The following is a 23,179-nucleotide window of genomic DNA, read 5'->3' as shown; positions in this document are numbered from 1 at the left end:
CGGAGGACAGCGGCGATGCAGCTCGGAGATGACCGGCGCCAGCCGGTCATCTCCTGGCTGCTCGCAGCAGGACTACCCCGACCGGCGGCGCCGCTGACCTCCATGCGGCTACCGTCGGGAGATCAGCGGCTAGGGCCGCTGATCTCCCGACAGCAAGTGTGAAGGGAGGACCGGGGAGCAGCGGCGCTGGTCGGGATGCTTCTGCTGCGAGTAGCCGCTCATCTCCCGGCCGCGACCAATTACAAATATTGGCGCCAAATTTAAACACCGCTGTGCTGATTGGTCGTGGCCGCCGGCCGCGACCAGTCAGCGCCAACTTTAAACACCGCTCTCACCTCCATGCGGTTACCGTCGGGAGATCAGCGGCTAGGGCCGCTGATCTCCCGGCGGCAAGTGTGAAGGGAGGACCGGGGAGCGGCGCCGCCGGTCGGTATACTTCTGCTGCGAGCAGCCGGTCATGTCCCGGCTGCTCGCAGCGGAAGTACCCGCACAGGCAGCGCCGCTCCCCGGTCCTCACTAATATGATTCGCTGATTGGTTGCGGCCACCGGCCGTGACCAATCAGCGATATTGGCGCCAAATTTCAACACCGCTCTGCTGATTGCGCCCGGTCTACCGCATACATATTCTAGAATACCCGATGCGTTTGAATCGGGCCACCATCTAGTACTGTATATTGGGGGATGTCAGCATACTTAATTCTGCGCAATATTAAGTCATACATTTACTCTAAAATTATAATTAATGTTAAAATTGAGCAGAATTAATTTCAGCCTATTAGTTCGGCCTCCACAACAGTTACAGTCTCTCATGTGGCCCCTTGGGAAAATTAATTGCCCACCCCTTCGATAGGGGGTTACATTCTGTAACACACCCATACTGACAATCACTTGATGCAGTGACATTAGACCTTCATGTTGTGCAAGGAACGGCTTTGTAATATATCAGCGCAGAAATTGTTCTATTACGTATTAATCCCTTTTAGGACTTGCACAGCTTTTGAGAACACAACTAGAATAAAGGCAGAGCTGGGAAATGTGCTCCTGTAAAATGTTCCTGTGGGCACGATAACTGCGGTGGATGGGTGGTATAAGGGGTAGTGGCAGAATGTAGTAAGGTGCAAGGTACCACCCTTACTCAGCGGACTGTCATGGTACATAGCAGCGATGATCATAGAGCTGGCTGGAATATGAAAGTAGTGCAGCTCTGGAAAAGTCTCCTTGAAAGGTCACAAAAGTAACACTTTGATCCAGCCAAGCGCACGCTGCTGCTTTCATCCCACTTCAAAGTCGAGCAAAAGCGGATGCAGCCCCCACAATTGGCTTCCTACTTTCAACTAACCACTGTCATTTACTGGAGCGGGAAGATGGTGATGCTCAGATTTTTTACTTTGGCGTGTAGAGGTTTTATAGAATAGATGGTAAGACGCCTGCGATCACAAGGAAATCAGAAATGCTCAATTCGCGGTTCAGAAGGGATTGGAACAGCACGTGGTTGATAAAACAAATAATTAGCTTTGCTTTAGCATTAGAAAGTCTTATTCTGGCCACACAGACGTGCATGAGATCGCACCGCAAAATAACAGTGCAATGCTTAAAAAGGGAAAGTAAAAAAAAATATGTATATTTTTACTTAAAGGGGTTGTCTGACATTGAAATAAATATTCACCATTCATTTTACTATATAATTTAATGAGAAAGAGAAAATTTACAAGTAGAGTGAAAATAAAAAAAAAACACAATCATGCCATACGGTATTAACTGTAAAAAGGAAAAAGAAAAACAGCAGCACGATTCTACAGGTCTGTACAAATACAAATTATGCAAGCTTGATATTGCTGTATTTTAGGTGGTAAAAAAACAGAAGCTTATAAAAAAAATAAATAATTTGGGCTTCTATCACAATTTTCTAAGACCTTTAGCTGTGGGAGCCCCATTTTCGATCTCATTTTGAGTACATATGTCATCTTGCTTGCATTTTTTTTTTTTTTTTTTGACTGAAAAACCGCATTTTCATTTCTCCATGGATTTTATCATTTTTACGCACTGTGGCCCTGATTCATCAAAGCTATTGCGCCCAAAAAGTGGTGTAGAAGCTTTGACAAGGTGCTATATTTTGTCTTAACTTGGGAGTTGCACCAAATTTTTGAAACTTTTTGTAGTTTTCACACCAGGTTCCCCCATCTCCACCGAAAATGTGCGGAGCAAGACACCACAGCTAATCTAATTCACAACAAGCCATGACATTCCCTACACCAGAAAATCACCGGTCTTGATGAATGAATTGGGGTCATTAATACCAAATAGATTTGTTCTTTATTTTTCCACACAATACAGCCGGTAACATTTAAAACCCACTGAAGAAAAAACTTTGCCTCCTTTGCTAATATCAGGATTGTGCAGATCAGGTAAGCGAAACTTATGGTGTTTTGTAAAACGCATGAAACCAAAGTCAAACTTTTTTTTTCCCAGCTTTTGCTCAAAGCCTTTAAAGGCACTGTCCACTACTTGGACAACCCCATCTTAATCTAAATATTTGGCCCCGATAAAATAAAAACACTTATACTCACCTCCTGTGCCGGCGCCGTTCCAGCGGTGTCAGCACTTGCAGTAACGGAGCTCCCGCTGGCATCACTATCCCCGCCCTCGGACAAATCAAACATGGAGAGGAAGTCCGGGCTGCAGCTGATCTCTGACTTCCTCTTCATGTTCAATTCGACAGAAGGCGGGGACAGTGACGCCAGCGCTGATTGAGTGCCGGGGTCACATGTTGCAACAGCAGCGCGGGAGCCCCGGGACCATGAGAGCAGACATCACAGGAACGGCGCCAGCACAGGAGGGGAGTATAAGCTTTTTTATTTTATCGCGGCCAAGAGTGGGCTATGATAAAGAGTTGTCCAAGTAGTGCACAACTTCTTTGAGTGTTGTATATTCAGTTTTGAGAAAACACTTAAAGAAATTAATGGAAGCCTGAGGGCAAAAGATTCAAGTTGAAATTTTTTATTGATATAAATAGTCCACTTTATTGAGAACAAAGTGACATCTCAATAGTGATTGGAAACCAAAACCATTAATCGAGGGCCAGATTCTAAAACACCCTGAAAATCAAAGTAAAAACTTAAAATCACAGACGGATCCAATTTGTGTGCATTTCACAACAACTAATTACATAGCCCTGTAGTGTGCATGGTCCCTATGGTGTCCTAGGAAATCAGGGTATCAGACGACCCCTGCACACACCAAGCATTTGAAGGACAAATTATTTGAAGGAGAGATTATTTGTCTGTGGCCACTACTTGCAAAACAATTCCCTTTTTGGGATTGTCTTGCTGTTCCTCTCCAGTTCTCCTAATGTCACTTTCACCAAAGCAGGTGACAATGATTCCCAATCACTCCTGCTTCCTAAAAGGGCAGATTTGTATTCCTGACGCTTTAATAACTGGAGAGGGTGAGGGGGGGGGGGGGGGGGGGGGTTAACAGCAATGTGCAAGTGTTCCCAAAAATTTTTGAATAGTGTGTTTAAAGAAATCCTCTGGTTCAGTGCCCGAATGTAACATGTGATGAGGGTATATAAAGATAGTTAATACTTCTTTAGGTTTGCTCTGCCTTAAATCCGAAATTTAAGGGTCATTTAACTGTCTTGGACTTTTTATTTCTTTATTATAGATGGTGATACCAACACCAAAAATTTGAACCCAATATAAATAAAGTTATGTTAAAGATATTTTATTTCAGGATGACAAGTCATGTATAGTTTTTTCTTTTAGGAAATCACATTGATCAGTCTTTTCCTCAGCCTTTAATCTACTAAAATGCTAGTGCACGCCCTCATCATTTCCCGCCTTGACTACTGCAATATACTAGTCTGTGGCCTCCCTGCTAACACTCTTGAACCTCTCCAGTCTCTCAACTCTGCTGCCCGATTAATCCACCTTTGCCATCTTACAAATCTTTTCATTGTTTTCCAATTCCTCAACAAATCCAGTTCAAACTAACATTGACCTTCAAGGCCATAATTTGTCCCCATCATATATCTTCAAACTAATCTCTCAATACCTACTCCAGTCCTCCCAAGACTTATGTTCGTCACCCAATCTCCTCCATGACTTCTCCCAAGCATTCCCCAACCTCTGGAAGTCTGTGTCCAGCACGTCAGATTGTCTAATATATTAAGAACTTTCAGACGGAACTTCAAAACTCATCTCTTCAAGAAATCTTACAGCCTGTATTAACCCCGCTGCCTCCTCATCGGAGCTGTGGCAACTCCCAAACCTAGTGTCTCTTACCCAATTACCCTATGTAAACCAGCAAGGGCAGGGCCCTCTCCCCTCTGTACCAGTTTGTCACTGTTAGTTTGCTCATTGTAATTTATATTTGTATTTCGTATCTAGCCCCCTTCTGATGTACAGCACCATGGAATCAATGGGGGCTCTAAAAATAAATAATAATAAATATAAGCTCTATTGATTGAGGGTTATCTGACCTCCCACCTATCAGTAAGAAGGGGGCCTTTGTATGGATCCACCACTGTGTAAGAATAACAAGCCAGCAATGTGTTTCCCTCGTGCCACCACTAGGGGGCATCTGTCACAGCTGTATAAGAGTTCTAGTGGCATGAAAATCCAAGTTTAGGTTGTATTCACACATGCAGGTTTTGCAGCAGTTTTTAGGAGTTGTGAGTTGCTTGTGATTACTATTGCATCAAAATTTGCATGTGCGGCTACAGCTTTATTACTGGGGCTACAAGATCTAAAATCATGGGATAGTAAAACTCAAATGGGTGAAAAAAACAAACGAAAAAAACAACCAGAAACACCTTCACCCAAAAACCGTAAAGGAGGCAGCCACGATTAGGTCTCCTGCCTGTTTCTGCAGCTACGTACATTACCCCACATGGGACGGGAGGTCTCGCCGATTGCACAATACACACATACTTCAAGTAAACATTTGAGAAATTCTTTTTAATGGAAAATGTAAAACCCCTTTGAACTTCAATGTACAAAGCATGTGGAACACTTGCACTTTTAACAAATTAAAGCAAGCCAATGTTTTAAAAAAATACATCATTGAATGTATATATGTATATATTTACAGAGCATATTAAGTTTTATTTAGCTTCAAAATGTCACAAATTCTTTACCAAAAATGAGACAACTTGTTTCAAATAAATTACATCTTCTTTAAATGTCTAATTATACATTGAGTAGGCTTCAATAAATCACTGAAGTGTCTTCTTATTAATACCGTGTTATATCTTATATAGTACAAAGTTTACAGGTATTTGGCAGTAATCTTTCAGATTATGTTATGAATGCTTCCAAATGCAGGCAATAGCTGGTGATTTCTGTTTTACCCTCACAGTTATTGTGTCAATGTAGTGAAAAATATCCAAATATTTTTAGCAAACTATACAAGTCACATTTACATTTGATCAACAATATAAGCGTAGAACTTTTTTTCTTTTCATTTTTTCAAAAAAATAAATACATTTAAATCTGACATTTTTCTTCTTTTTTTTTCACAAACTCTTAATATACAGTATGTTACATTGTAGCACGGGTGTGATGGCTCCGATCGTGCTGCAGCGCTGGGGAGGCCTGTAATGAGCGTCCTGCCCTGCGGGGGAGGCCGATCACATCTGCTGTGACTGTCTTTATACTGGTGTGGTGTCAGTAACAAGGAAATACTTGGAGAAGAGTTTCTTGGCACTGATGATAGAACAGCGGCTCGCTCAGTGTCCCTTTATCTGTATTATTCTCTCCCAGCACAAGAATCTCTCCATCTCCAGCAGAAACGAAAAAAAAAAAAAAAAAAAGCTAAGATTCCTCCATGTCTTCCATTTCCTCTTCGTGAATCTTCAAGGATCTTACCATTTCTTTGACTGAATGATACAAGATGTTTTTTACCTGGTAAGACAAATTGGACATAAAATTGGGTCATTATATTTAGCTGCTTCTGCAAGTAAAGCACCGAACTTGCCAAGAAAAACAAGAACTGCTCTTCAGCTGTTATGGGACTATAACTCCCAGCATGCTCGGTCCGCCATAGGCTGTCAAGCTTGCCGAGTGCTGCAGTTTTACAACATATTGAGTGCTACACGTTGCGGACACAGACCATAAAATGTAAGGGTGCATTTAAATAATGCAACATTTTTCTTTCCACATGGCAAATTTGGTTTAGTAGCAAAATTTACAAGCATTCTGCTGTTTGCAATAAACCAATGACAATTATCATGGACTGGAGGATGTAGCTGGACCGGTTTATCCCCGGTATGGGAATCCGTGATCTTGCACATAGAAGGTGTTGTTATATTTCAGTCTTCACCTACACTTTCCTCTTTTATATGACCTTAGTACAGAGCTAGAGCTGAACATGGACACGGTGACCGTGAATCAAACTTGTTTTTATGCTAAATATCCCGACCTCGTTTTTGCCAGACATTCATATTTGTCGAATAATCGTTAGAAAATGACATCGTTCCCTTGCCAATGTGAGCGGGGACTGCGGAGCGCGCTGCCTGTACGCTTACCTGCAATTTATCATCAAAATTGATTTCTTCTTTAGAAAGTCTCAGCTCTTGAGTTAAATGAAATGAGTGAACAAGATGTTCTGGGGACACAAAGTCTTGAGTCACTTGGATGCAGCTGTGAAAATTTTGCACCTGTCGCAAACAAAAGAGCAAAACCTGTAAGTGTCACCTTCCACGTCTGACGAGGGAGCAGGTAAAGCCATTCACCGGCTGTATCAGGATCAGGTCAACGAGACCTTGATAGCCCCATAAATGGCTATAGTTCACATCAGGTCTTTGTGAACATGAAGCTTGTATGATGGCACGTGGCATACCTACGACTTCTTGTTACGACCATATTCTTCCCTAGAAGCAATGCTTTTCAGGAGGATTATCGCCATAATTCGGCATCTGCTGGAACATGCCATCTTTGTACTCCATCTACACAAAATCTGAGGCATAAACTAACTTTATATCCCCACCTCACCTGATAAATGGCCCCTGCGGGCAGTATGATCGCATCACCAAGGAACTGGACAAGTGTGTGGCTCTTCACACCATAGTCATCCAGGAGACTTTGGCGGAGTTTCTTGTTCAGGTACCAGTTCTGGTCTCGTATTGGGTCATGGTCAGGAAGGATTTCGAGGCACTGCTCTTTTGCGGCCTAAAAGGAGAAGAGAGATCGGCCTTTATTGTTGTGGTGAGATCTGCGCCGTACTGCAGGTTATACTACTTCCCCGCTCTATTATTCGCGCCAAAACATTTACAGAACAGAATCCCTTTCTAAACTGCAGTCCCCTGTGAATACCACATTTTACTTGTGTAAAAATGTGCTAAAATGGAAATTCTGAGAATTGACACAGGATCTAGTCATAGGAAAAAAAAATCTGACAGTTTCTCAACATTCCCAAGGAAAGCAGACGTAATGGCAGAAACTTAAGTGGCGCACTGGCAGACACACCGCAGATCTCCTGGCACGCGCTCAGCAGCTCTAGAACAAGGAGATTTCGCTCCATTGCCTCCCTGATGCTTATTCCATATTTTCAGAAATAATCCACGTTACTGACCGAATTCCCTTATTACTAACTGCTAAATGTTAGGTTATCAGAATAGAAGTAGAGCTGAGCAGATAACTTTGCAGCACCCCGGTCCAGATCCGTGCTGTCCGGTCGTGAACAGGAGCTGTACGAATTCCCTGGGCTTCCGGGGTCTTCGCACAGCGATTGATTCACCGGCCTGGTGTCATCTGTGTGGTATCTCTCCAACTCCACTAATCAGAAGCCGAGCCTGGTCTCCAAGAGGGTGAGGAAATTCATGTAGTTCCTGTCCATGGCCAGAGAGCACTGAACTGGACCACAGACCCGGGGTGGCAAAGCCATATACTCATTTCTTATTAGAAGATAATGGAAATCAATTATATTACTGGTTTTCTGTCAATCTCCTATATTTGTAGATGCCATAGGAAAGTCACCCAATTATAGAGACAGAATCTGTGCGCAGTGGTGCTGCCTTCACCTTATGTAGAAACTCTCGGATTTTGTCTGCGTCTTTAGTCTCGTAAATGTGCCAGAGAGAACCGGGAGCCTCAGTGGGATCCTTCAGTCTTTTCTTCAAACCTTCATCCATGTCTTCTTCCTCAAACTTCTTGACTACAGCTGAAACAGGAAAGGTGGTTATAACATAACTGGTATATTTGGTAAAGCATTTGCCAAAACAAGTGCAAAAGGGAATCAAGGAGCTGCCGGAGGCGACCATTTTTGTAATTGTAATCTTCCAAGACGTCTCGGAAAAAGCTGCTAACTGATTAGTATGGGCAACACTTTAGTTTTCAGAAATTACATTTGTACTTTACATGTGAATTTCTTCCTCCCTCGTACCACACACAATATGTAGTATATCCGGACTTGATAAGCCTTTTTTTTTTTTTTTTATTAAGTGTTTTGTGGCATTATGTACATTAAAAGGGCATTCCCATCTCCAAGATCCTATCCCAATATGTAGTAGGTGTAGGTGTAATAATGATAATATTAGCAAATACCTCCAATTGGAAACATAGTATAGTTCTTCTGATTCGCTATGTCGCTTACCCCATGAGCAGGCATTGCAGTAGCTTAGATATCCATGGTTACTATCACTAACAGATAACGGTCACTATGTCACTTGTTGTTACCATGGATACATAAGCTACTGCTTCTGCAATGCCCTGAACATGAGGTAAGCAACATAATTAGTGTTGAGCGAGTATGTTCTGTTAACCCTTTCGCCGAGTATGCTCGGGCTGAGCTCCGAGTATTTACAGCTGCTCGGTGATATGGTTGAATCGCTCCCGTGTGCATGATTTGCAACCGTTTGCCAGCTTTATTACATGTGAAGAATGTGTAAGAAATAGACATTCCTCCCATGTAATAAAACTGTCAAACCGTTGCAAATCATGCACACGGGAGCGATTCAACCATATCACCGAGCAGCTATAAATACTCGGGGCTCGGGCCGAGCGTACTCGGCGAAAGGGTTAACAGAACATACTCACTCAACATAATGAATCAGAAGAACTATACTACATTTCTAATTGGAGGTATTTGCTAATATTATTATTATACCTACTACATATGCAGATGGGAATACCCCTTTAGCTTTTATATAAATCCACTAATCCAGAGGATAGGACTCCATTTATTTTATATGGCACTCGAGTATCTCCAGCAGTTCTAAAGATCCTTTCCACCGGGGACTATTTCAGACCCCAGTTCTTGAGATCTATGAAAGAGGTCCCAACAAGTGATCATCTATCCGGAAGAGAGAATCGTTTAAGAGGATTGGTCACAACTACAAACTGCACTGCGTACTTTATTAAATAGATCTTGCACCTGATGAGGCTGGTGTACTTAATTTGAAAATCCATGTCAGAATGTCTAAGCTTGCTCATTTTAATATTAGGCAGTTAAACATTCACAAAGGATTATACCGCCAGACTTATATAGATTATCACAGTAAGCACATCAGACTCTTCATGTCTAAAGAGATCGATATAATAACGTATGCAATTTGTATTGTGAAATCTGATGACAGATCTGTTATATTCCTATATGGATAAATCCAGTGAAACTCTTAAGCGCATGATTATCTTAAGTGTGTGGTCACACATGAAGGTAGATAGGTAGATTGATTGTTCTTGCCACAATTTACCTGCAAATAAATGTGAAAAGTAATAAACGCCCCAATAGACAGATACCACACTTATATTAAAGCAGGTGCTGGACAAGGGGCAATGATTTGATTTGCTATGGTCACATACCTGATTTACAAGCAGCCACATTGCCTTTGACAGCTCCAACATAGACTAAGATGTTCACCATATCTGACACTTCTATGTGAAGGTTTGTTGTTCCGGTGTCATGATCCTTGGTGGCAATCACTCCTGCATGTAAAAAAAAAAAAAAAGTTAAAACTAAATCTGACGATTACTGAATAGGTCTGACAGATGTACCCTTCCAACATTTTAGTGGATGGTCCAGGTATTACAGCTTCACGCTCCTCACAGACATGTCCCCCCAATCTAATGCTGGTGGTCTGCACCATGGTCCTGGTCTCATCCAGGTGAAGCAAATGAACGCAGGTAAAACTCGCTCTAATTCTAATACTTTTCATTTCCAGCATCCAGATATTAATCATTTCACAGAATTTTTAGCAGCCTTCTAATTAAACCAAACTCACCATAGGCGCTACACAACCTCGGGCCCAAGTCTGGACGTACAAAGAATGATGGCATGTGGGATGCGAGGTTGAACTTCCCATCTGGATTGCAGTATTCTGGTACCGGGAGCATCCTAAAGAAATCTTCATGTCTGAGGGGATAACACAGGTGCTGTGTCAGACATCAGTAACATCAGGTCTTGTCCTTCTAATGATATAATTAGTGCAACTACTTTCATAGGCTGCATTTCATGCCGCAGCAGCCCTGTACCGCTGCCGTCTTACCACCATTTCCCTGGACGATCACAATCTTCCAGTTAAAATTTTTTTCTTTACATGCAAGACAGTACTGCGGATCACAACGACCCCTCGGTGTTGCAAATGAAACAGCAGTTTCCCTGCAAGATTGTAATTGCCCAGGGGAATATTTAAAGACCGCAGTGACACAGGGCTGCTGCAGTTTTCAGCCACAGCGTGACTGCTGCATGTGAACACAGGCAAACAATGCAATGTCAATGAGTGACTATAATCACACAGCTCAATTCCTCCCAGAAGAGGGTGCGGGATGGCTTGGATGAGGCTTATGAGCAGAGTCCAATGTCATCAAGGCAGGTGCAGGCACTTGTGCCAACACCAACGACCAGAGCGGACACTGATCACAGCAGTCTGACAGCAGCATCTCAATGGTAACTCAGCGTCAGTGGCATTTAAATGGTTCCAGTGCCGAGGCATGTAGGTCCCCTTCCCTATAAATACAATCCCGGGATGGCGATGGCTTGCCACGGCATGTGGGGGCCTATTGTAGACCTTTTATCGCTACTTTGTACTTCCATGGGAGCAGTAGCTTTGTAGTACTGCACTGTGAAATACCAGCGATCAAACAATCACAGATTCTAGTCCCCTAGCTGGACTAAAAAATAAAGAGAAAATTCCCAATTCCCAAAAAAGAAAATTAAACATATTTGGCCTCATCTATGAAAATATAAAATGAACGCATACCGTAAACAATGTAGAAAAAAAATAAATCAGAATGACAGAATTTTTTTGGGGTCATCAAAAATGCAATAAAACACAACCAAAAGATTGTATGTACTCCCAAATGGCATGAATAGAAACTTCAGCTCGCCAAGGAAAAAAAGGAAATGTAAAGATTAGTGTTGAGTATGTTCTGTTAACCCTTTCGCCGAGTATGCTCGGGCCAAGCTCAGAGTATTTACAGCTGCTCAGTGATAGGTTTTATTACATGGGAGGAATGTCTATTTCTTACACATTCCTCACATGTAATAAAGCTGGCAAACAGTTGCAAATCATGCACACGGGAGCGATTCAAGCATATCACCGAGCAGCTATAAATACTCAGAGCTCGGCCCGAGCATACTCGGACAGAACATACTCGCTCAACACTAGTAAAGATTAATGGTAATGGATCTCAGGGAGTGGAACCCCAAAAAAAAAAATTATATATAATTTTTTTTTATTTATTTTTACACAACGTTCTGAATATACCAATAAAGCATAAAAACTATACAAAGTTTGGTATCGCTAAAATGACAGTGATCTGAACAATTATGCTGCCAGGTAATTCTTAGTGTATAATGAAAGCTGTAAAAAAGAAATCCAAAACACAATGGTAGAACGGTCTCCCCCACCACTTGTAATTTTTCCCCATTTTTCAACACAATTCAAAATGACAATTTGTCGGGCACAAAAACAATCCCATAATTGTCTATGGCAACGCCAAAATAAAAATATTATGGTTCGTCGAAGAAAAAGAGGATTACACATAAATAGAGATTGGCGCGGTCTGAATGGCTTAAGAGTCATGATTCTGATCATCTTCTGAGCGCAGTCTGGAAGTAATTTATTATAACACCCCTCAGCGCTTGGTGCAGTTACATTTGGCGATCATCATCAATGAGGGCATGGTATGTCCAGGTAAAACAGCAGGGTAATTATTACCTGGCAAGCATCATGTTTCGGAAGTCTTCTCCAGAAGGCTGATCTTTCAGTTTTAGAAGGATAGTCTCGCCGTTTTTAAGTTTCTGTCGTTCTGTGAAGGGAAAAGAAAGGAACAATCAGAGGAGCTATATTTATAACTCTTAGAAAATCTTGGTGCCTTATTATTCTGTACGACTTGTGGAACTTACTGGAGACCTCCTCAAATCCATCCCAGAACTCATTCACGTTGCCGCTCAACACTACTCCCTCTTTGCAGTTCAGCAGATCCCCTTGATGTTCCCCAAAGTCTTGGCTGATTGCTTCCGATTTCCATAGATTTGGGTTCATTCTCTTATGATTTCCAGAAACCACAACAGTCTATGAAAAAAATATTACGGAGATTAAGAACTGAAATTAATAAGAAAGCCTAAATCATGTGGTTTGAGGACAGTTATAAGTTATTACTGCTGGGGCTACACCGCTACTTTGGCAGCGACACACATTGTGCTACATCATAGCTATATTATAGCATAATGTAAATGGATGTAGTCACTTTGCAACCAGCAACTTGCTATACCTACAACAGGTGAAAAAATCCATAGGATTTGGACTTTTTTTGCAGTAGCCACATTCTCTGACATATTGCGATATGCCGCATCACAGTATAATGTGTCTCGCCCAACGTCACCATATAACACAGCTCATCACATTAGGGAAGTGTTCACACATGGCAAATCACACATCAAATGTCCCAAGCAGAAATCCCTGGATGTGATACAGAAACAACCCCAATAGCATGCATGGAACAGACTGAAATATATGCAACAAATTGCAACATGAGAATATACCATATTTTAATGAAAAAAAACTGAAGATGTATCAAATAGAGGGGACACAGACGCCACAAGTTTTCCAGCTCCATCTTTTCTCTGCATGCAGCTTGTCATTCTAGTATTACGGTCTACTGAAACTTATTGGTGCTGTCACTTGGCAACTGCCGAGATGCGAGGATCTAAACAGATGGCTGAAAACATCTCGCTCTTCTCTTGTTCCAAAAATGATTATATGACGACGCATGGAAATCATCGAGATAAAAGTGATCACATTCTGCTGCGGGGGAAAACGAGCGTAACGAACAAAGATCTGCAAAGTTTTCCTTGTTCTTTTGAATCTGAAAATAATGTGCATCTCCAGCTACAAATACCCTACATGGACGATATAATTGGGATGCACTCATTCCCCTGCCCCCGATGTATAACAGCCAGCCCCCGCCATGCCGTCTGCCTTTACTAACATGGGACAGAATGGCTGGTGGCAAAGATCTCACTGATATCAGCGCGGTCCTGTAATAGGAGTATAACAAGTCTGAACGTGACATTTCTTCCCTCCCAAATATTGGTATTAGTGAAAAGTGAAAGGAACCACAGCAACTCAGCCACGCATTGGAGACCACGTAAAGTCACACAACGGAGTCGCCAAGTGTTGAGGAGCAGAGGGCAGAGAGTCACCAACGCTCTCCTGACTCCATAACTGCACAGTTCAAGCCTCCTCTGGTATAACATTAGCACACAAAACTGTACCCCAGCTGGAAGCTTCTTATTCTTGGGTTTCCAAGGTCAAGTAGCTGCATGCAGCCTTACACCACCAAGCACAGTGACAAGCATGGGATAGAGTGGTATACTGAATGGTAACATCATTAACTGGGGTAGCGCTGGTTTAGTACAAAAAGAGCAATATCTCGATAAAACGCGATATCTTGTTTTTTGTTTTGTTTTTTACAGGGAAGAGGTGCGGATGGTTGTGGGATCCCTCTACTTGACAGAATCCCACAATCGGAAGTTTCGACCCGACTTTTGATAGAAAGTCGGGTCCTTTAGGTGACATTAAGGACCCTTGAAGCTGCTCACTCTTTCATTAAATTAAAAAGGGCAGTCTCAGACTAAGTACTCTTTAATATATGAGTATATATTTTAATACGCAAGGACAGACGGGGTGAGGCGTGAGGGGAGTATAACAAAAAGTTCTGCAAATCTAATGTACCGCGCTTTAATTCCCATTTTCAATACCTCTGCTTCCAGTAGACTGAAAACCTACCCTGATAACGTCCAATTGACACATGAACATGGTGTTGCAGTTTTAAATGTATCTCAGATGTTCATGAGCAAACAGAGATCTTGAAAAATGAAGGAAGGAGTATATTAGGAATCTGCAGAATGATTCATTATGAAGGTTTTTGTTGTTTTTTTTTTACACAAAAAACCCCTCAGTAAAGCCTTTTATCCATCAGAGGCCTGTGTGAATCGCTCACCTTCCCCTGCTTCCAGCACTCTCTGAAGAGCTTCCAGTTGCTGTTGTGCCTGTGATCTCTTAACCATAAAATGTGACGATCGCAGATCCAAGAATGTGGAATATCATTGTATGTTCTTGTCTTCTCATCCAGAGGTGGCTTGCGGCTTTCAGAAATTTCCTCTTTTGGCTCGGACTTTATGCTGGGTTTAGGCGGCCTTGTGGCAGGAATCTTGTTTTCAACCACTGATGCGATGATGTCATCTAAGAAGTTTGGCATGGACCTTCCGCCTTTACCGCTCTGGTGTTACAAAGAAGAAAATATTTCAACCTTGCAAATATCTTTAATAGTTTGCAGATTTCTGAAGGCTTACAGATATGTCTTTCTGAGAAAAAGAGACTTTTGTGGATTTACACTTCGCTCACCAGACAATCGATGGGGGCAACAACGAACAAGCTAAAGAAATGGTCGCCAGAGTACATCTACCCGTAATCTGCCCCCAAATTTTATAGAGGTTATCCAGTACTAAAAAATATGATGGTCTATGCTAAGGATAGTCTGACAGTATCAGATCGGTGCAGGTACAGCTCTCAGCAACTGCGCCAATCAGCAGGTATGAAGGATGGATGAGGAGCGGTGCTCATGAGAAAACCCACCAGTATTGCCACCGATCCAACACTGGTAGCCTTCATTAAGGATAGACTACCAATTCTTAAGAACAGGATTACTCCTCTAGATGAGCTATATACAGCACAGCTGCATATAACACAAAAGACTATATAGACTGTACGAGACTGATTGAGAAAGCCAAGGACAGAGCATTGCTATTTCAGTCAGTCCTATAGATAATGAATGGGGCAGTGATGAGCGTGGATGACCATTACCCGATTCAAATGGGGGACTTCATAGCAACTTAATACCTATTCTGTTAGTGGATGATAAGTGGTTATGGTAAACCAACCCCTTTAAGAGGCCTCATACACAATAGATGGTTGTTGACAGCCATCTCTCTCGTCTGCTCCATACACGAGTGCATGCTCTCCCGTATTCTCCATCAGAGAGCCGCAGCAGACTTAGCTCACTGAGAAAAAGGATCAGCAGTCCAAATCAGATAAATTGGATCCTTTTCAACCCTGACATCTGTTGGGTGAAGAGTCGGGGACCACCCATACACATTAAGACGATCGGCTGAGCCTACCAATATCCACAGGTTGCCGATCCTAGTCTAAAAAGTATAGGGCCTTAAAGGGGATGTCCACAACTGCATATTAATTAATATAATACCCCAAGTAACATAAAAACAGCCTGCATTCACCTCCAGTGCTGTTCCAGCAATTTCGGCACCAGGTGCTTGCGTGATGCTGTTATATCAAATGAGCCCTGCAGCCAATCAGCGGCCGCTTCCCTCTTACTTCTGTCAGACGTAACGGACATCCGGACGACATCAGAGAGCAGTAGCTCTCACTTCTTCCAGAGTTTTGCCCAAAGGGAGTGAGAGTGAAGTGGCGACATGACATCACGAGAGCCCAGACATTGCTGGAGCAGCGCCGGCTCCAGAGGCAGGTACGGGCTGTTCTTATTTTACATGGCGGATTATAGTAATTGAGAAGATTTTGTCCAAGTAGTGGACAACCTCTTTAAGGATATATCACAGACATACAAGAACAGCATTTCCAGCCCTGACGCGTGTTCATCCAGCTCAGTGTCCTGCACACACACATGCACACACAGCTTGGCTCGCCATCGCATGGGAATGTTTTGCTGCTCCCTGTACTAGTTTCAGACTTGATTTAACTTGTCTACGCCAATTAAATGTTAAATACTGCATCACATTTCCCATTCAAAGACAACTTTGTTTGCAGTTTACTTCCAAGCTCTCAGTTGTCTTTGGCAAGTAACTCAAGTCTGCAGAGAGTTTTTGCCAAGAGAATAACTTTCCTCTCTCAGCAGATTTTTCCTTCTCCTGATTTCTGCAATTCATATAGTTTCAACATGGATGTGCCCGAAATACAAGAGCGCACAGCGATGACTACACAGATCTGTACTGTGGCTCGATGCCGATGACACTCACTGGATTTCCTACTGAGTAAACGGGTGCAAAGGCAATGCCGGCGTCGGTGGATCCCAGGCGCAGCTTGCCGGCGGTGGTGGTAAGCAGGTCGCGCAGGGTGGAGCCTGGTTCACTATTTTGGGATGTAGGAGAGGAGGATTTGGAGTTCTGAACTTCGTTATCCTGTTCTTCTTTGATATGTTTTGTCACAGGGGCCTCTTTATTCTCTGCAATCCAGAAGGCACAAAACAAAAATACAAGTGAGTCTACATAAAGTGAAGCTTTGCCTAGCACATAACCTACAAAAGGTTTAAGTATATAGTTCCTCGCAAAACAACATTTCACAAAGCTAAGCCAACCCCACACCATTGTACGGCTGAGACATTACCTGTACCAGAGTGTGAATGGTTACTGGGATACATGAACATTACCTTTCTTTTCTTCTCTCGCCTTCTGTTCGGCCAGATCTGCCAGCCAGTGCAGTGAGGACTGGGATTCTGGGGATGCCAGCTTGCTGTCTGTACTCGTGTCGCTCCCCGGGCTGGCATTACCGTTGGTTTCGGGCTTCTGACAAGGGCTGTGCTGCTGCGACTCCGGGAAGCTTAGAGATATCTTGTTACTGTGATTGAGGACATTTTGCAAAACCTAAAATATTAAATAAAATCATTAATCAGTGACATAAAATAACCTCCATTTACCACCTTGCCTCCCTGGCACTGGGTCTGGAAGTGCTGGAAGTCCTAGTACAGAAAGTCTTTTATTGGAACGTGTCCAGAAGGCAAATTAATCTGTGGAGATCAGGGATCTCCAACTTGTGGCTCGCGGACCCCTTGATGTGCGGCTCATGGCATTAGTATCAGGTCTAGCAAACCGCAGATTTGCAGATGGGGACTTTTGTGAGTGGCCCCGCACAGAGGAGCAGATCTAGATGAACATATACTGGCCTTGGTATAGGAGGATACTGCTAGCGGAGGAGCCAGAAGCTGGATGCCATAGTGTGGTAGGAATGCCTGATGCCAGCATACCAAAAAGCTAGGTAAGGTGGGAACCCCTGCATCTAGGTATAAACCCTCTGTGTGATTTTTAAGGGGAAGCTCAGGCGGTCATTATACCGGTAATGGGGGCTCTGGGTGTCACATCTTTGGTGAAGAGGGAGAGCAGGGGCTGGATGTTTCTACTTGGTGGGCTGAGGGGATGGGGAGGTGGCTGGATAGAGCTTGCGACCCTCTATCAGAAGTATGTGGCTCAAGGTAAGAAAGGTTGGGGACCACTAGTTCAGAGGAATAAGATGGATAAGGATGATAGATCTGCTTGCCAAACGGTCACTAGTAACCATGTAGGTCGCCATGTTCTGAAGGATGGCTTATTATACATTTATTAGCCAGTAATCTACAATCTGAACCAGTGTTTCCTATTAATTCAGCCTGTGCCATTCTACAGGCATTGGGAAGTCGACAAACCTTCCCAGTTTTGATTTTCTGTACCCAATTAACCGTGATCCACACCCAGTCAGACTCAAAGATGCTGATAAAGAATCCCCTACTGACTGACGGACTGTAAAGCCTACTGTTCACCGCAGAACATTCATTATACCGATCTTCGGTTTCACATTGAGGAAGCTGATAATATACATGGACTGTAATATACAAGTGTTGTGCATTATATTAGAGTCTTTACCAATAACTACATGCCCTGGAAGCATAGACTGGGTGAACGGGGGTAAATGCTGTGCTGCAGAGAATATGGGGTAGATGTTTGGCTGGGGCTGAGCACAGGTGAACATTAGGCTTGTGCCAGCTCATTAGCACTCTTATTACGAAGCTTTGAGCGATGAAGACTGTGGCCTCACCTGTGACACTCCGTTCATTGCTGGGAACTTGGCGTTTTGTGAGCCATGTTTACCGGTGCACTGGCAGTGTGATTTAACCCCAAATTTGTCTCGAAGGATGTGCATTGCCTCAAGGAGATCGGTCAGAACTGAAAAAAAAAAAAAAATTTAAGACCTGATGACTTAAATAACAAGAAATCGTATAATGCCGGTTTCATGGCTGGAGTATGGACCGTTATGTAAAGATTGGCTGCAGGTCTCCGGACCCAAACTCAACAGCCTCCTAAACATATATGAGGCCAAGTTTGTGCCAGGAGCCCCGTAGCCACTCCATATACATCGGTCTGTGCAGGGATCACAAAAGTGCAAAACAGTCTTCATATTAGTACTACTATTTCATTTAATATTACACAGATAAGAGGTTACCAGATATCAGAGTTGGGGCAGTGGGGGTAGGGAGACACTTACCCGAGCTGGGGATAATCTGTGTAGGCATTAGGTGCTTGTAATCATGCGGCTGTCCTTTTACACATTTCAACCAGGTGTACAACTCTTTATCTGGAAATACACAACAAGTAATTGTGAGTCTCTAAAATGCACACAAAGATGAATCAGAACCTGTCATCACAAAATGATCGTTCAAACAAAGCAGAGGCGCTCCGTGCACCCTTGACATGGCCGAGCAGTTCAGTGCACCTCACCAACTACTTGTTTTCCATCAATCTCCACCATCCTCTGTATCCAGTAAAACCAGAGCTGTCAATCAAGGAAGAAGAGGGCGGCGAAAGATGGAAAACATGAAGGTGGGAAGATGCACTGAGCTGCTCTGCACGCCAAGGGTGCACCGAGAGATTGTGCTCGGCTTGAACAGCCATTTTTTTCATAAAAAAACTCTTTAAAATATCCAAAAATCCCAACACCCTTAGGCTATGCTCCCACACGTTGTGTTTTGCAGCAGATTTTTATGCAAATTTTCAGCTGCATTTTGCAGTACCAGCAAAGTCTATGAGAAACCAGAATTCTTTGGTCACACATCATGGTTTTTTTTGTTCAGGATTTTGTGCTTTGGTTGTTTTTTTGGAAAATAGAGCAAGTCACTTATTTCAACGCTTTTTCACCCATAAGTAGTAATGGGTGGTGAAAAAAAAAAGCTGAAAAAACGCAGGTGAATTTTTTCAGCTTTTTTTGGCCAAAATAGAATGGGGTTATTTTTTTTCACAGAAGTTTATGTACCTGCATAAATAGAGACAGAAGGACAGAGGAAGAAAAGACGCTGAAAAAACGCATCAAAATACGCAGTAAAACCTGCAGATTTGACGCAGCTTATTTCCTGCCAGAGATCAGTTTTGCTGCAGATTTCTGACTGAAAAAAAAAAATAAAAAACATGTGGGAACATAGCCTTAAAGGGGTTTTCCAGCACCATGAAGCCTTCAATTACCCGACTATGGTATAAAATAAAAGTAGCAATACTCATCCTATCAGTCCCCTGCAGACCTTCCCTAGTCCCCAACCAATCATATTTTACGAGTTTCCATTCATGGCATGAGAAGTAGACACCACTGAGGTCACAGCAGTAGTATCATATTAACATGACATCACTGGATCCAAGTGAGAGGGGGTCTGGGCAGAGGAGCATCCTGGGATCGATACACGAGTATGACACATTTATATACGGTCAGCTGAAACCATTTCATAAAGTTGGAAAACTCCTAAAGTACATACAGGTGCATCTCACTAAATTAGATCATCATCAAAACGTTAATTTATTTCAGTTCTTCAATAAAAAGAGTGAAACTCATTATATAGAGTCATTACACACAGAGTGATCTATTTCAAGTGTTTATTTCTGTTAATATTGATCATGGCTTACAGCCAATGAAAACACAAAATGGGGAAGACAGCTGACTTGATAGATGTCCAGAAGGCAGTCATTGACACACTCCACAAGGTCCCAAAGTTTCAGTTTTCATTTGGAAATCAAGGTCCCAGAGTCTGGAGGAAGAGTGGAGAGGCCACAATCCAAGCTGCTTGAGGTCTAGTGTGAAGTTTCCACAATCAGTGATGGTTTGGGGAGCCATGTCATCTGCTGGTGTAGGTCCACTGTGTTTTATCAAGACCAAACTCAGCGCAGCCATCTACCAGGACATTTTAGAGCTCTTCATGCTTCCCTCTGCCGACAAGCTTTTTGGAGATGGAAATTGATTGATTGATGAAGTAATTGATGCAAAAGGAGCCCCGACCAAGTATTGAGTGCATTTACTGAACATACATTTCAGTAGGCCAAGATTTCAGATTTTAAAATCATTTTTCAAGCTGTTATAAAGTATTCTAATTTACTGAGATAATTACTTCAGCGTTTATATTGGCTGTAAGCCATAATCATCAACATTAACAGAAATAAACACTTGAAGCAGATCACTCTGTTTGTAATGACTCTATATACAAGTTTCAATGTTTGTATTGAAGAACTGAAATAAATTAACCTTTTGATGACATTCTAATTTAGTGAGATGCACCTGTACATATACCTAAGTATTATTAGGACATCTGGTCCTCTATGGCCAACTTTATGGTAAGGCCAACTGTAGCAGTCGAGTCGCAGCACAAACTACGGCTGTAATCTGCAGTACTCTTTTTCTTTTTAAACCATCACTTGATTTATCAGAAGAAAAAATCTGTTTGCCTTCTAAATGAAGAGGCAGTTTAACAAGCAATTAAAAACCTGCAGTAGACAATTGCTTGGTTGCGGGCATACCACGGGAGCTCCATTTGGCCTTACTCTTACGAAGACTTGTTACCTTGAATATTACGAGATTATTTTTAGGAATTTTTCGATCAATTTGGCACTTTCCAACATCACAGGCTGACTCTGTGGACACGGTGCCCTTGGATCAATGAACATCCTTACAAAGTTATTTACAGCGATACACCCTGTCCTGTGAGGTCTTCTCTAAATCATAGCATTTTGACAGGTAATTTACACTGCTGCTCGGAGCAAGGGAAGCGATTTACCCATTTTTACCATCATTCTGACAGAATTCGTAGGTCATTAAATTTACAGGGATTTAATCAATCCTATTTATCATAGTATGGATTCATGTTTTAATTTGATTAAAACCCCCGACCCTATAAAAACTCAGAATGATTTATTAATGAAACTGTCTGATCAACGTATCCAATCATATCTATTCACTGTACATTAATGACATGAGGACAGTAGGTCGGCACTGAGGCGCTGGAGGTTGTGCGTACGGGCAGAGGCACTAATGACCATGTATTTATAGCTCCTGTGAACGCGGAAAAAGGAAAACATCTAGAATGATTATCAGAAACATTTTAAAAGGGGTAAAGGGTCTTATTGTTTATACACTTGACCAGAGACTATGTCTGACATCCACATTAACGGGATGAGCTGCTGTAGGAGAAGAGACAGTCCAAGTAACAAAAAAGAAAAAGAAGTAGCTTCTGGAAATTAAAAAAAAGATAATAAATATATGTGCGGGCTGCATGTATCAAACACTGGCTGCATGAATTCAGCTAGGTATATTTGACTCGGAAAGTGACTGGTTTCTCCCTGTGTGGGTGTATAGCGGAGAGACCCGTCACTCAAGGGGAGCAGGTGGGGAGAAGTCACCAGGGACTGGCCTTTCCGATTGGTCAACCATGAGCCTTGGTCCTCAGCGGCTTTTAAAGTAGGTTTTTCTTTGAAACACTGCTGTGTACACAGGTGACATCATACAGCCAGTGCCTTACACGTGCTGCCTGTGTGTCCGCTGTCAGGTTCCCTTTACAAATAAGAAACAGAAATCTTGCTATTTTCATCTCTCTTTTTTATCAAGGCATCTAAGGCATGTGTGCAAAGGGGGAGCAGAGATGGTACCTGTCATTGCAGTCCTGCCTCTGATGAGGAGCCTGCTGGAAACTTCCTGAAAGGTCAGGAAATAAGAGTCTAAAAATGTCCCAGGGGCCAGAAGTGCTGGCAATGTTTCTTTTACCATTTTATTACTCTTCACTCTGGCCCCAGGGACATATATATATTTTTTTATTATTATATGTGAGACAGTATGTGTGTATATATATATATAAGCACATTTCTTAGTCTTTCAGAAATTGTTAAATAAAAATGTAAAAAATAAAATAAAAATAAATAAATTAAAAAAAAAATCAGAAAATGACCTATTGTCTGAATTATATGTATTAATTATTTCCCTTTAAAGCGCCTGTGACCCTCCAGGAGACTAATGTAAAATAAATAATGGTGTGAATGATCAGTCATTGCTCCAATTAAGTGGGGCTCTATTCATGTGAACAGTGGGGTCAAAGTGGTCGGAGCCCCAGCAATCATAACTTTGACCCCTTGAGGAGGCAACTAGTTTTTGTTTTTACGCTTTTGATTTTTCCTCCCTTCTTTTAAGAGCCATAACTTTATTTTCCTATCCACATATGCCTTGGTTTTTGTTGGACAAGCTGTATATAGTTTTGAATGACAACATTCACTTTTCCAAATTAAGGACAGTACAGGAAAATAGGAAAAATATTAAAATTAGGGTGAAACACTGTTTGATGCTTGTTTCTTGAATAGCTCAGCCGGCATTTGCCCTGTGGGAAGCGGGATCAGTTCCTGAGCCCACTCCATATACTCGCACCCACCCCTTGAAGTGATCGTAAAACTCTTATTTAATCCCCAATTCTTCATCAAGAACGTGCTATAACAGAAACCAATATCAATGTGAGATTGGGCCATAAAACCAGGCACTGATTTGCACTTTGTTGTCTGCGCCTCAGACCCTTCAGCTTTTCCTACTTAAAGCCATGAAAGAAGAGTTGATCAGAAATTTCTCCCAAAATATTGGGGGAAAAAAAATAGGAAGTTCTG

General features: G+C 42.3%; 1 protein-coding gene across 4 annotated transcripts in view; it reads right to left on the bottom strand.

Annotated features, from left to right (window-relative positions):
* Positions 1-5,081: 5,081 nt before the first annotated feature.
* Positions 5,082-23,179, bottom strand: part of JMJD1C (jumonji domain containing 1C) — a 244,772-nt gene continuing 226,674 nt past the window's right edge. For all 4 annotated transcript variants that reach the window (XM_073685401.1, XM_073685402.1, XM_073685403.1 and 1 more), the window contains 13 exons: positions 18,771-18,860; positions 18,324-18,451; positions 16,906-17,119; positions 16,496-16,701; positions 14,446-14,724; positions 12,347-12,515; positions 12,159-12,249; positions 10,221-10,351; positions 9,802-9,924; positions 8,022-8,161; positions 6,994-7,170; positions 6,528-6,659; positions 5,082-5,904 (listed from right to left, as the gene is read on the bottom strand). In XM_073685401.1, coding sequence (XP_073541502.1) covers positions 5,815-5,904; positions 6,528-6,659; positions 6,994-7,170; positions 8,022-8,161; positions 9,802-9,924; positions 10,221-10,351; positions 12,159-12,249; positions 12,347-12,515; positions 14,446-14,724; positions 16,496-16,701; positions 16,906-17,119; positions 18,324-18,451; positions 18,771-18,860 — 1,970 coding nt within the window. In that variant the 3' untranslated portion in view covers positions 5,082-5,814. The remainder of the gene's footprint in view (positions 5,905-6,527; positions 6,660-6,993; positions 7,171-8,021; positions 8,162-9,801; positions 9,925-10,220; positions 10,352-12,158; positions 12,250-12,346; positions 12,516-14,445; positions 14,725-16,495; positions 16,702-16,905; positions 17,120-18,323; positions 18,452-18,770; positions 18,861-23,179) is intronic.

This window comes from Phyllobates terribilis, unplaced genomic scaffold (assembly GCF_046119375.1).
Source record: "Phyllobates terribilis strain yellow unplaced genomic scaffold, ASM4611937v1 Scaffold_5__5_contigs__length_657084704, whole genome shotgun sequence".
Classification (NCBI taxonomy): Eukaryota; Metazoa; Chordata; class Amphibia; order Anura; family Dendrobatidae; genus Phyllobates; species Phyllobates terribilis.
Note: the sequence above shows the minus strand (reverse complement) of the source record. Positions and strands in the feature narration are given on the sequence as shown.